Source organism: Cyclopterus lumpus, chromosome 9 (genome assembly GCF_009769545.1).
Source record: "Cyclopterus lumpus isolate fCycLum1 chromosome 9, fCycLum1.pri, whole genome shotgun sequence".
Lineage (NCBI taxonomy): Eukaryota > Metazoa > Chordata > Actinopteri > Perciformes > Cyclopteridae > Cyclopterus > Cyclopterus lumpus.
Window position 1 is genome coordinate 25906357 of NC_046974.1, and position 15325 is coordinate 25921681.

General features: G+C 42.2%; 1 protein-coding gene across 1 annotated transcript in view; it reads right to left on the reverse strand.

Moving 5' to 3' along the window:
* The window catches only part of zmat4a (zinc finger, matrin-type 4a), a 103825-nt gene extending 98998 nt beyond the window's left edge, over positions 1-4827 (reverse strand). The window contains exon 1 of the mRNA XM_034541364.1: positions 4740-4827. Coding sequence (XP_034397255.1) covers positions 4740-4826 — 87 coding nt within the window. The 5' untranslated portion in view covers position 4827. The remainder of the gene's footprint in view (positions 1-4739) is intronic.
* Positions 4828-15325: the final 10498 nt, after the last annotated feature.

Sequence of the window (15325 nt, forward strand, 5' to 3'; positions counted from 1 at the left end):
TGATCCTGGTTATTTAGTGAATATGTATCTTTTAGCTCCTGGAAACTCAAGACACTTCCATCTTTAATAACTGTACATATTGCTGTTATTCCATATGGAATCCATTGTTTAAACCTCTGATTGAGAGTACCTGGAATAAAATGTCTATCATAGCCTATCCATCGCAGAAGCCTGAGCTCTTCTTCTAATTTATATTTTCATACCAATTTGAACCACATCTCTAATGTAAATCAGGTGACAGCATCCATCTGTTCAAGTAAATCGTTTGCTATATTTCTGTCTCCAATAAGGCTTTGAATTTCCCTTCCTTCTACATATCGCTCAAGGTTTTTCCATTTTGCTTCATAATCGTTGGTACAACAGTAGATTACTGTTCTAATTTGAGATGCATGGAAATGTGGCCTAAAGTTTGGTAATGCCATGCCCCCTTTATTTTTCCCAATCTGTAGTGTTTCATATTTGACTCTTGGCCTTTCGCCGTTCCATGTAAACCTTGAAATGAATTTATCCCAGGCTCTGAATTGTTTCTCAAAGATCTCGATTGGTAGTGATTGAAAGAAATAGAGGAGTCTGGAAGTATGCTCATTTTTATAATATCTATCATTGAACTGAAATCTAGTGGGAGAACAGCCCATCTCTCCATATCACTCTTAATGTCCAGATCTTCTTTAGTATAATTGACTTTATATAGATCCTCAATACTTTGTGTTATAGTTACCCCCGGGGTATGTCATTGTTTTAGAACTCCAATTTAAATTAAGAGTGTGTTGTATAATTTCGGATGGTTTGTAATTAAGTGTTAAAATATGTTTTTAATTGATTCAATTCATATCCAGAGTAGAAGCCGAACGTCTCGAGTTGGTTGATTAGTATAGGCAGGCATTTGTCAGGGTCTTCTAAGTAACAGATCACGTCATCTGCAAAAAGCCCAATGATGTGTTAGTCTTTTCCAACCTTTATCCCTTTAAGGTCTTTATTCTGCCTAATTGCTTGTGCCAGAGGCTCTATAACAATTGCAAATGGAGTCGGTGAAAGACAACATCCCTGCCTGATGGAACTTTCTAGTGATATACCATCAGTCAGACTGCCATTTATTTTTATCCTTGCTGTTGGATTTTGGTAAAGTGTTTTAACATATTGAATAGCTTTTTTATTTAGTCATAATTTCTCAAGTACCAGATACAGCAAGGCCCAGTTTACACTGTCAAATGCCTTTTCTGCATCAAGACATTAGGGCTGCGTTGATATTTTTATGCTTAATATGTTCAATTATATGTAGTGTTCTGCTTATGTTATCTTGGGCTTGACGTCCCTTGATGAAGCCTGTCTGGTCTTCAACTATAATATTGTAGCACCCCGTTGCCACAGAGACCCGGTTCAAAGACCGTAAAGGCAAGTACATTCAAAAGGCCACGTTCTTTTGACAATATAAGCTTTATTTGGACAGTATAAAGTTTTGGTTTAACCCGTGACAGCTGGTTAGGCAGGCAGGAGGAGTTCACAGACGGTGGGGGCCATGATAGGCACTGCAAACAACTTAAAGAAAAATAAGAACAAACAAAAAACCAAGGCAGCATCCCACTAACTAGAAAAGAAATAAAATGAAAACAGAATTAATCACAAATAACTGCCAACAAAGAAAAGACAAACCCCAAAAGAAGCTACTTCAACCAAGTGACCCCAATTGCCTTATTGATTTTTTTTCTCTGTGTTTCTGGAACATTCATTAGATGTCTTTTAGATGCTACCAGGGAAGCAGTTGCATGCTGGTTTTGAAAAAGATACAGATCCAAGTTCTGCAGAACAAAGCCCTTTTAAGTCCATTTGCTACTCTGCCGTTAAGAGAAACTAAGAAAAGTTGCATCACCTTTTTAATAAAGCACACATGTTCCTCTTTGTTGTGGCTAACTTTGCTTAGTTGTTTGCCTCAAATCAATGTCTCCACTCGAAAATAAACGCGTTCAGCTGAGATTATTAAAAATCCTCAAACCCATCTTGGTTGACCTTCTGTGAAAGAAACAATGGCGATACAACTGTGAACAACTGCTGCGAGAAGGGAATGGAAAGCAACAAAGGAGGGCAATTTTAACTTCACAAAAGCAAACAATTATTGATGACATTGAAGCACTGAGCTTCAAAGTCTCTTATTTATAGGCATCACAAATTACAGACGGGGGAATAATGGAAGTGTAGTTTTATTTCCCCACTCTTGAAGTTTTTCAAAAATAGAAAGGATGACTGGAGGTCCTGAACAGACGCAGGAAAATCACTGGGATATTAAAGAACGGGTCGATGAAGGAGCTTTAATATCTGAGGCTATTTGTAATGCGTTTCTGTTTAGTGCACAACTTTCATGTGGCGTCTTAGAAGAGAAGATATCGTGCAGCTTCTCAGGGGAAAAAGTCAACTGTAAAAGAGGCGGATTGAGACAGAGCTTGGGGCGCCTGCTTGGTAAAATGCTGCAGTATTATTTTGATCATCATGCTGGAGGCTGCACACTAAAACAGATCACCCACATCTTGATCTTAAGTATTTGTTGAACGGGTGCTGCAGGAGAAAAGGAGAGCTCCTGTTTCAAAATTGAGTGTCTATAGTGTTAAAACAAAGTGACACTTACTGTACCCTTATGGCGCTTAACAAAATATACTTTTCTATGTTTCTGCTCCTATGTCCTGACTCCTTGCCCCTGCTTCCTGCATCCAGCCCTGGACCTGGCCTCCTTCCCAATGGCCCTGCCTCCTTCTTGGTACCTCCTGCCTCAAGGGCCTGGCCTCATTGGCCTCTTTAGTCCGGCCTCTTTCGCGATGCCTGATCCGTTGTGAGGTCCTGGGACAGGGATGTCGTATGTGTACAGATTTTATTATTTTACTATGACACTCAGCATATCCCTTTAACAGTTTGGGACGTGTGAGGCATTTCAATCCACGTATCATACTGCGATTTGTATGATATCCTTCAAAAAGTTACTCCTAACCTTTGGTGCGTTTTCCTACAAAAGCTTACGGCCGTTTCTAAATAAACATCTGTCTTCACAGGAAACTCAGTTAACTTTCGGCATCAAAACTACTTGCTTAGGTTTAGGCATCAGAACCACATTAACGTTGACTTCTCGTTTCACATGGGGAACAAACTCTGGTCTCCTGGCTGAAAGATTTGTTGGACCCCTCCACCTCATTTAAAGATTACGTGGATAACTTACAGAAACATGTTGTGGGATATCTACAATACAGCACATATATATGTAGGAATTGCTATGAATGCTGGATGTGACCAGCCTGGCTTGTGTACTGTCCTTTCAAAATACACTTTTGTCCTCACAGGAAGTTAAGTTTAGGCTACAAAACCACTTAGTAAGGGTAAGCGAAGTTAACGTCAACCACACTCTTCAACGACTAACGTGACTACCGAGTGACTAGCGGCTCACAATAGACAATGTTACTAGCAACTCATGCGAGTCATGGGACTAATCCTGACTCCTTGCCCCTGCTTCCTGCATCCAGCCCTGGACCTGACCTCCTTCCCAATGGCCCTGCCTCCTTCTTGGTACCTCCTGCCTCAAGGGCCTGGCCTCATTGGCCTCTTTAGTCCGGCCTCTTTCGCGATGCCTGATCCGTTGTGAGGTCCTGGGACAGGGATGTCGTATGTGTACAGATTTTATTATTTTACTATGACACTCAGCATATCCCTTTAACAGTTTGGGACGTGTGAGGCATTTCAATCCACGTATCATACTGCGATTTGTATGATATCCTTCAAAAAGTTACTCCTAACCTTTTGTGCAACATATTGAGGCTGTGCATGGGGGGGGGGGGGGGGGGGGGGGGGGAAAGCAACCATTTTAATGCTGCATCAAATTAAATCCTACCACCTGAGAAACATTAAAGCAACATTTGTAACAGTTCTGTTATTATCCATTTTGTTTGCTTTATTGTGCAAGAGGGAAATGGTCACTGAAGTCCTGAATGGCAATTTAATGATCGGGGACAAGAAAAGAAGATTTAGATTTGGTGTTTAGATTTCACTCTTCTTGAAATTGTTATCGATGGAGTAATTAATCAATCTAGCAAGGCAATGAAGGAGAAATGATTCACTAATTAAAAATAATCCTTACTTCTGGTGTGCTATCCAGATAGACTGTTTGCAACCCAACGATGACCCATACCAAAAGGTGGTTAACGATGCCCTCCACCACTCCACACAAGCTCTAATCAGGCACTGGTTCCACAGAGGTGAGGAGGATGTGTGGAGCTCCATCCTCTACCACTGTGCTTCTAATCCACTTTAAATGTCACCTTGAGAGAACCGACAAGCCGCTGCTCTGCAACCTGGGATGACACGCGTGTGTGTGCGTCCACCGTACAATGGACCTCATTTTGAAACTATGAAAAAGATTATCGCGGTAACTGATGCTTTGCTTCAGGTGTGCACAGAGTTGTATTCTGCATTCTTTGAAAGTCGCACACACACACACACACACACACACACACACACACACACACACACACACGCTCACACACGCATCCCACCGCGTCCCCCCGGTGGCACGCAACAAGAATCTCGGCGAGTGGAGAAGGAAAATAAAAATGTACTCGGCATGCAACACGACGTGCATGCCGTTCCCCCGCAGTAAAGCATCTCCATAAAGTCACTCACTCCCATGCGCGCCTCGAGCATAATACAGGGCACAGTTAAAGAAAGAGGAAGACGGGACTGACACGTGGGACGCGAATGAACTGTACCTGTAACTCCACGCTGTAGCCCTGGTAGAAGTGTGTCGGGAACACCGCCAGCTGATGTTGCACTTTGAGGGAAACTGTGTAATCCATGAAGCAGGTCCAGGCTGCTGAGGAGCGCGCGCACGGAGCGGGACCACAGCGTAGTACAAACGAGCCGCCGCTGCTCTCCGCCCCGCTGCGCTCCCATTGGCCGAGCGGCGCTTCAAGCACTCGGGGCGGAGCAGGAAGTGGGAGCTCACCTCCGCTAATGGCATCTGGTCTGCCCCCAAATCAGAGTGGAGCAGGGGGCCGATGCTGATGCTGTTGTTATTAGCAGCGTACCGTTATTATCATCCTCTGTATATTATTAAATTAAAAATAAATTCATTTCTATAGCCCCGTATTTCGTAGACCAGTAGTATAAGTGGTAGTAAACCAGTAACATTCATCCACTTCGATACAACAATAATCCAACCATGGTAAATGTAGTTACTGAATTTAAATTGTTATGTTATACCGTACTACCATAAAAAAAGAATATTGAGTAATCTGTAAGCCTATTAACGCGTATGTTAAACATTCTTACCAAACACTGCAAATAAATAGAATGTAATGTGAAATGTGTTGTAGAAAGTAACACCGCAGAGCATTATCTGCATTATTTTACAGTTCATCACTTTCCCTTACCTCTACAGAGCATGTGACCATGTTTTTCAGGAACAGAAGGCAGCTGTGTTTTACTCTAAAATCTTTCTGTACACTATAGCTGATCAGCACCAAACAACAGACGGACACATTTAGCAACCAGCTGGTGAACATCGTGTAACATTTAGGAGCTACAGACACCTATATCTCCCCTGGGAGTTTGCGGTAAGCAACAGAGAACTAACAGGAGAGCGACTATTGGACTACATCCACCATGGCAGTCAGAAACGTGACACTCTGCATACAACTTTACAGCATATACAGATAGTATGTCAGTGTTGTGTTTACAGCTTGCTGTGCTGCCCCCTCAGGACATGAATCTATTAATCCAGGATCATTAAAAAAATTGTCTAATACCTGAATGAGGCAACAAAAACATGTGATATTATTCATTTTAAAATTTAAACTCATGTCTCAATATCCTTTCAGTCATGATTAGATTTAAATCACCTTAATCACATCTTCATAATTGCAGTGCATTATCATACCAAATAAAATACCCAGATGTGTTATAATTAGCAGTATTTTATTTTACAAACTCACAGAATTGTGGGTTGAGGTTTAATTAAAAAAGGCAGGTGCAACATTTATGTGCAAATAGTCAGCGATGCAATTTGAAAATATCTCCACTTCAGATTATTTCAAGTAGGTCAGAATATTAGTTCAGTTCAGAATTGCATTAGGTGGAAGGGGGACACACACACACACACACACACACACACACACACACGCACACACACACAAATGTCTTTCAACTGCCCTTGAGCACGGGGCCCACGGTCCAGATGGCTGGACTGTCACAACAAGCTATGTTTGCAACAGGAAACATGTCACATCCCCGAGGGCTTCTGTGCGCCACATTCACATTTTCAGCATTTATCCAGAGTGTCTTGCAGTAGGCGAGCAGGTACAGGCGCTCAGCGGGGTAACTGACCCGGCAACTGGCGCACCGACTGCTCTGGGAATCAAACCTGTGATCGTACCGTTGGGAACAGAGTCGTTCCGTGCAGAACAAAAATTGCTCTTTGATCACAGCTGCATGCTTGGCCACCGATTGGAGCTGTGAAGAGAGAAAATGTGTCAGGGCCAGATGATCTACTTTTGTACATTGGTACATTTCTTGGCATCTCATTACTCACTGGAATATATTCATGATATGCGTTGTGGAGGTTGTGTTTGTAGCTGAGCGCTGAGTATTAATTCTTTCTTCCCTTACATCATTCCCAAAATCCGATTCCCCCAACCATCATAGGCTGAGCTCGTTAACTCCATATTGGCATCATGTTGAATATATTTACACTGCACATTTAATCAGGATTGTCCCAAAGTGCTGCACTTAGCAACAAAGCACATACGCAAAGACTCCCATTGAGTATAAAAAAGGACCAACTCCCAGTTATCTCCATGAAGCATGAACGGCAAAATATAGGCTTTTTCTAAAGGTTGAGGATTTATGGGTGGAATCCCTGCCTCTGGTAACCAAATACAATTTCACCAGACTCCCAGAGGAAAGAAACGGGAGTCATTTCTCCGGTGACAGTGGATCCAGTGGAGTTCAAACGAGTGTGCTTCAATGAGGTTATATTATTCTAAACGCAGCAGGCAGCTACAATTAGGCTTTTCAAACTCGGCCCAGTTTGTTGTGGGGCGCCTGTGTGTCAGCCTGCAGCACACATGCCTGTCTGTGGCTGGCATGCTGTTTTGGCTCTCCGCTCTTTTTGTTCTTCTTCTTCTTTTCAGTTTGAGCTGCCACAAAAGGAGAGCGAATGCCACCATCAGTCAGTCTCAGCCTCGTAGGCAGAAGCAACACCACGGGCATCAAACGGACTGTGACCCTGAAAGCAGGAACAAAAGCCAGCCAGTCCGACTCATCATATTTCTATACGAGTATGAATATATAAATTTCTTAATTGTATAACAATCTGAAAATAATCTGAAAATAAGAATCGTGTTTTCGTTACATTAGAATGAGCCATTAGTTATACGGAGCTGGCTGCCATTTTTCTAGTCGCCCAGATTTGACAAACCAAACACTGGCTCCAGATAGTCATCCACGTTGTCGATGTGGAGCATTTGGCAGCATCAATGGACACACAGTGGGAGTGTAAGGTGATCATGCACCGAGTTGTGGTGTCTTACACAGGAGGCTTTACACAAGTAAATTGATTCAAGCAGTACTTTCTTTCTTTTGTAATGGCAAGTTGTGTCTACGTTCATGAGTCGTGATCTTTTAAGTCCTTTAACGTCAAACCAGGCCTTCTGCTCTACAGAGAAACTTTAACTCTCCAACACAGTCTCACAGCAGTTTGTGAAATAGTTATGGGACACGAATTGTCCGTTTCGTTAAAAAAATAAAAAAATAAAACTAATCCACTTAGGTTAGGGAAAACATCATGGTTGGCAGGTTTAGACAACAAAAAAGGAAAACTATCACGAACAGTTTGGAAAACCACAATGCAGAGCTGTCCACCTGTCTTCTGCTTGAAAGTCTTTGTGTGTCACTTTCTGACTTGTCCTTCCACATATGGAAACAATATCGCCTGATATTGAGAGAATAAGTTGTTGATCATGAAGAAAATCAGTTTATGTCTGAAATGTAATGTTAAAATGACGCAACCGGGGATGGGATGGAGGTCAAAAACTCAGGAGGAGAGGAACAGACAGGAGTCAAGGTGAGGCAAAAAGTAACAAAACACCAAGGAACACAGATACAAAATACTACGGTCGCAGGCAATACACACAGGGGTTCTCGCAGGAAAGAAAGCAAGACAATCTGTCAGGGGACAAGGGAAAGCAGGGGAGTATTTATGAGGGGAAACCACAAGTGTAGGGCATAAACAATCAGGAGACACACACATGGGAGGCAGAGGAGTGGCTGAGGGCAGGGGAAGGAAATGAACAATCAGGACAACCTGGGGAGACACACACGGAATACACAGGGTGGTACAGCTCCTCTGAACAGTGTTACGTTCGTAGCAGCTCTCTCCTACTCACAGTTACATCTCACTGCACTTGGCAGTTCAAATGTGCAAAGTTGTGTAATGCATTTATAAACATGTATTCAATACATTAAATCAGCAACATCTCTACATAAATACTTGAAACAATGTAAATCCGATGAAACCTTTTCCTGTTTTTCAAATGTTGCACACACGAACAAGGATTTCTTTTAACGACGTAAGCTGTACAAAGGGTCCATTGATGAAGACTCTTAAACTTTTCTTTACCCTAGGAAACACCCTCTGCACAGGAAGCAGTTTTGATTTGATTATTATTATACCTGCATCACCGTGAGTTAATAAATGGACACATTTTATGCCACTTTCATCAACTGTTTATACCTTCATATACTATCAGTATGTGTGAGAAAAGATGCTCAGGTTATGTGACTCAGTTTCAGAATGTGGCCCTGTTGAATGTTCCTAATTTTGCAAACTGCAATATTCATGTAGCTGGAAAACATGACACCATGCGGGTACATCACATTCTAACTACAGATATTGTTGCCAAAATCCCCACTGGCATCAACAGGCCCAAATTATCTCCATAATTATATACTGAGGCCTCACACAGTGTGGGGGGTAAAGCTGGGGATTTCATTCTTTTATTAGAAAGTAATTGGTAAACAGCTTGTTACACGTGAAATCCTTATGTTGTGATCAATTATGTACAGATCCATGTATGCATAGTGTAACAATGGGTCATGGTGAGGATGTACTGCAGGTTGGGTACCTTTTTTTGTAAATGAAACTTTCTTGTCAAATATATAGTGTAGTTTTAGATCAGAGAGGAGTGCAATAATGTCTATTGAGTTTAACTGGCTGACATTTGTTTTTTAGACAAAGCCAAAATAAGCATGGGACAATGGACTCTGGGAACTGACAGCGGAGGAGATGACATATCCTGAAATAGTCACACTGATGCAGGGCGATACGCCAGCAAGGTTCCCAAACACATAAAAGCGTATTAAAGGATTGGTAGTCCGGTGGTGTATCTAATAACAACTTCTAAATTCAAGATGATTTATTCTTCTGGTCACAGGTAAAGTATCCGCGCTGCAATTGCAAGAGCAGGTGAGAGGTCCGTTCAACTCGCAGGTTGAAGTGGAACTCTGAAGTCTTTTTTACACAAGGATACCGTCATCTCCACAATCTAATTGGAGCTAGCTGTCATGAGGGAGGACAACCGCATCCTCACATGCCTTAACTAACAGAAGTATGTCTTATCTCAAAGATGATCAATGATGTATTTCTGGGCATGTATCTAGCTGGAATGCAGGTGCCTCTTGTTGTTACAAACTTATCTCTGCCTCCCCCAGATAAGTCAGCCGTCTCTCCTTCAGTTATTATGTGAAACTGAACTCAAATCCCTTTTTTTATAATCATGAGTCTACTGCAGGCCAAAGTTTATGAGAGCTTTAGCAAAAGGAAGTATACAAATAAAAGGATATAAGAACACAAAAAATATGATATATAACACACATGTAATCATGCATTTCTTTCGCATTGTACAGCTTTACCTTACAAATACAGCCTCTCCCTTCAGTCTTATTCGTCACTACAAAGGAGAGATGCTTGCTCATTCTTCCTTCTTTCACCTTCTGTCTAAACAACTAAAACCAGCAAGACCCCATAACAAAATCTGATACTGATATTTTCTTTTGAGTCCTTTTTTTGTGTATATTTGTATACATTTTTTAAAAGTATGCCAAACTAGCTGTTAGCCGTTCCTTTCAAGTGCCCATGGATATTTAGACAACTATCATTGGATTACTTTGATTACACTGAAGAAAATTCTCTTTTTATCAATGATCTTTTAATTGTGATGCACATCTAAGATAATGATATCCTCAAGGAAGTGCGTACTGAATGATACCAAATGTGTTTCCCATCTGTGTATTCATATTTGACGGAGAAGGAGAACAATTTTATACTAAAACTCTCCATCCCTACGCAGCTTTCTCAGTAGCTCTTCAAACCACGGCGCTCCAGTTATCCCTCTAATTTGGTCAGGAATGGCTTGTCAGTTTCTTCTCGTTACTTGCATAGTGTCTTTTCAAATTTAAACTTCTGTGTGTACAGGTACTAACACTTTAACCCATTTTACGCTTTTTCCATGTATACAGTGTCTTTTGAAAATAAACGGAAACAAGTTTACTTAGTTAGTTTCTAGGTCTACTTGGTTATGTTTAGGCAGCAAGAGGAGCGCCTCGTAGACAGAAGCAACCCACCAACACATCGGGCTTCAAACTGACTGTGAACCTGAAAGCAGGAACAAAAGAATCGGTACCTTAGAATGAGACATTTATGGTTACATACAGAGCGGGTCCTCTTCACGGAGCTGGCCACTATTTGTCTACAGTATCCTAGAACAGACAAACCAAACACTGGCTCCAGATAGTCATTCACGCTGTCGCTGTGTAGCATTTGGCAGCATCAATGGACACACAGTGGGAGTGTAAGGAGATGATGGCACCTAGTTGTGGTGTTTTACAGGGGAGGCTGTTTTCGGTCAATTCACTCAAGCAGTACTTACTTTTGAAATGACAAGTTGTGTTCATTGTTTTATGTGTCTAAGTTGTGATCATTTAACAGTCCTTTAACATATCCTGAAGTGTGCCATGTAAAAGTGTTGCTGTATAGCAGAAAGCCTGGTTTAACTGTTCAATATAGTCTCTCATATGTTTTTTTCGTGTCCCTCTGACGATTCTTTACGTTAAAAACAACAGTTAAGGAAAAACATAATGTAGGCAAGTCTAGACAACACAACCACAAGCAATTAGGGTTAGGCAACAAAACCAACAGTTAGGTCTTTAGACTATACGTCAAGTGCTTCGACCGTCAAGTTATGACGCTGTTGAAAGCCTGGCGCTCATACAGAGCGCTAAAAGGTGCGCTAAAAGGTGCTTCATGCCTCAGTTGCCAAGAGCCACCGAACAAGCGTTCGTATTTCACGAGTTGGGAGTGAGAACTGGCTGACGACCCTTTCACTCTCCCACATCTTCTGTGGTGGCTTTTGGCTTGGTCTTCTGGCTCCTGCTGAATGTCTATTACAGACACTAGCCTACAACTTCCTGCCGTCTGGTACAGTATGATCATGTTAACTTGCATAGGAGCACAGTGAGTATCTCATTCCCCAAATCCCTGTTTAATCCATTATGTACACATGACATCTATTGCTTCTGTCCATCCTGGGAGAGGGATATTCCTCTGTTGCTCTCAACCAAGGTTGCTTCCCTTTTCCTCCATTATAAAAATGTTTTGGCTGGGAGTTGTTCCTGATCCGACGTGAGGTCCTGGGACAGAGGATGTCGTATGTGTACAGATTGTTAACTCCTCTGAGGCAAATTTGTTTGAATTTAATTCATGTTAATCCCATCTGGATTGGACTAAAGATTGAAAATACAGTGATACCTCCATAAATACATCTCATTTTGGGGAAAAAATGGTAAAAGAAGATGCAGCATATGCACATGCACCTGTGGCCAGTTTAGCAAACTAGAGGGGCTAGGACAAAAAAAAATTAGCCGTGGGCCTCACTGACACCCATACCATTTCTCCCACTTTCTCTGCTTTGAATTAGCTAGTGGTCAGTTGTGATATTGGTTTGTGTTACTTTAATTAGGTGTCATTAGACTCCCTGATAACCTGCTATTTTGGGTTGCACACAGTATGAGCAATCACATTATAGAAATCATGTTTCCACGAGTGAGTGCTTGTGGCCTAGCATGTCAATATTAAAAGACTAAGACCACGTAGAGTATGGGTCTCAAACTGCGTTTTTCTCACAAGCACGATTTTCGGACATTTTCATTTGATTGAAGCCCGCGAAACCCCCTCGGCCGGAGAATGGCCGGTCAACACGGAAATACCGCATCCAAAAGTAGTTTACGGTTACGCTTTCTCCAGCCGAAGTGCGTGACATCCAGCCCCCCATAATTCGCCGTGCATGGCATAAGTGCAGCGTTCGATTTTCCAACACTTTGATTGGATTGAAATCCGTGAAATGTCAGCGGAGAACGGCCGTTCAACGCGGAAGTACCGCATCCAAATGTCGAACACTTTCTTCGGCTAAAGTGAATACTTTCTCCAGCCGAAGTACGGGACATCCAGCTGCCCATAATTCGCTGTGCATGCCGTAAATACAGCGTTAGATTTTCGGATACTTTCATCGGATTGAAGTCCGCGATACCCCCTCCTTGAACGGCCGGTCCTGTGCTGTGATCCCAAATGGCTCATGGACTGAGTTTTTCTTGTTGACGTCACACAGGAGCTGAATGTACTGAACAAGAAGTTACAAGGCCAGGGGCAGCTTGTCAGTGCTGCTATGACAACGTCAGAGCATTCTTTACACAACTTGTGTTATGGAAACCCAGCTCTCTCAGACAAACCTCTGCTATTTCCCAGCATGCAACGCACTAATAATAATAATATATCCTTTAGTGATCCCCGCGGGTAAATTCTTCTCTGCATTTGACCCATCCTTAGTTATTAAGGAGCAGTGGGCTGCAGTGAAGCGCCCGGGGAGCAACTGGGGGTTCAGTGTCTTGCTCAAGGACACTTCAACATGATATGGGGAGAGCGGGCATCGAACCGGTTACCTTGTGGTTACGGAACTCTCCCCACTGAACTACAGCCAACTAATGTATGCACAACATTCAGTGGTGAGAAGTATGCTGATGTCATTGTAACGCTACAGGAATTTGATCACAGACACACAGAGACACTTTTCAGATGTTTGCTGACCTTCTCCTTCGATGTGCAAGATGCCCTCCTGTGCTTCAAATGGAGCTCATAGACCTGCTGTGCAACTCTGAACTCAAAGCCAAGTTCAGTGAGGTGAGTGGACGAGCAGACAAGCTCCCACCTTCCCATAGCTTTCCAGGATGTTCAAGCGGACCATGAGCCTTTCTGGGAGCACATATCTGTGTGAAAAGCTCTTCTCCACCAGGAACTTTAATAAGTACAGGTCCAAACTCACTGATGAGCATCTTCAAGCCATACTGAGGGTCTCAACTGCTTTCTCCCTCCCCATTCAACTGTTCATGTTCTGAAGAACCGTTCATGTTCTGAAGAACCAGTTCATGTTCTGAAGAACCGTTCAACCGTTCATGTTCTGAAGAACCGTTCATGGTCTGAAGAACCCGTTCATGTTCTGAATTGTTATTAATAAAGATTGAGAAGATTGGATCACTTTTTTTTTGAATACTTGATATGGCACAGCCTCACCCAGACTCTACCTCCAGCGGCCCCCAGGTAAATTGAGTTTGAGACCCCTGATGTAGAGGCTCTAAAGTCAAAATGAATAATGCATGTTTAGTAGGTTCGAAGCTATTGAGAAATTTTGCACATATTATGCCAGAAAGATCATGCACTGTTTTAATCTAGCATAGACTATTTTTCCTTGGTTCTGTAAACTAAAGTAACAGAATGTAATTGGCCTACTCTGTAAAACTAGAAATCACAGCAGAGAGGATGAATGCACATCTGCTCACTTGAAAAACACATCCCACATGATGAGTTAATTGAGTTTCATTAAAACAATTTATGACTTTCTGAATATTACGCGTTTACAATTTATATTTTCTTCTGCGCTGGACCCAGTTCCGAGTCTGCATTTTTCTTTTTTAAATATTTCTCCATCGCCGTTCTTCACCACAGCGTCTCCAGTGCATCCTTTAATTCTACTATCTGAAATGTACACGGTAATTATTGCGTTACCTACTGCCACCTACTGGCACGGAAGAGTATTTAATCACTAGGCCAGCCACTATATTGCAGGCTCAGACACTCAACAATGTCTAAAAGACTAAAAGACACAGAATTCATATACATTACTATATTGCTGTAGTTTATTACATTACAAAAGGAGAAAGCGCAGAGGAGGAAAGAGAGCAAACGTTGAGAGAGGATTTTACTGCCTCACCTCTTCATCTAATGGTGCGTTCACACCAACGCTTTACTCGCGTCAATTTACTCGCCAGTCAAGTTGTGTTCATTCGCGTCTTTCGCAACCATTCGCGAAAAGGGGAAGTGGCTTATCTCCGTGGCTTGTCTCCATAAAAACAGGCATTTCCTTCATCCACCACAGAAGAAATAACCACTAGTTCTGCTTTATACTTGTTGTGGACATCCCATAAACGTTGGAACATCTAACGCCCTCGTGTTTGGGTTCATAACATCACCCGTAGGCTCACACAGCTCGGGGAGTTTCACCGACTCCGCCAGGCGGGCGGAGCGTCTCAACGCTGATTGGCTTTAAGTTTCGCCAAAGTTGAAATATTTCAACTCTGGCAAAATTTTGCAACGCGCCATTTGCGTCTATTGCGCCGCCCGTCGAAATTCGCAACCATTTGCGTCTGTGCATTGACTTTGCATGGGATCTACTCACACGCGTTTGGTGTGAACGCCCCATTAGAGACACACTTTGGTAACTCCATATCTCCACTCCCTTTTCAAAATCATCCTTCTGGTTTGCAGTTCTACAGTCTGCTCAACAATAGCACAAATAAACACTGTTTGGTAACCAACTTTAAATCTTTAAACTGGAATTGGCAATTATCTTAACAAACGTTAACTTTGCTGGCTATGCCGTACGTTAGCTAATGTTACTACTTGAGCTCGAGCTAGCTAACGTTACAGAGCTTTCTTCGCCAATTTTAGCAGCCTGATGTAATGAAACAGACCAAATGAAACATTATCTGAGATGCTAACATTTCATTAATCATGAAGACAAAACAATACTGGAAACTGTTAGTTTATGGTCAACCTTTATCTTGGCTTGTCAGTTGATCTCCACATGGATGGGCTCAGAAGATTGACTACCAAACACTGAACATTATTAGTGGGCTGTGAGCAGTTTGATTAATATAAATGTTCTATCATAGCAGAAACATTAGCCGACAA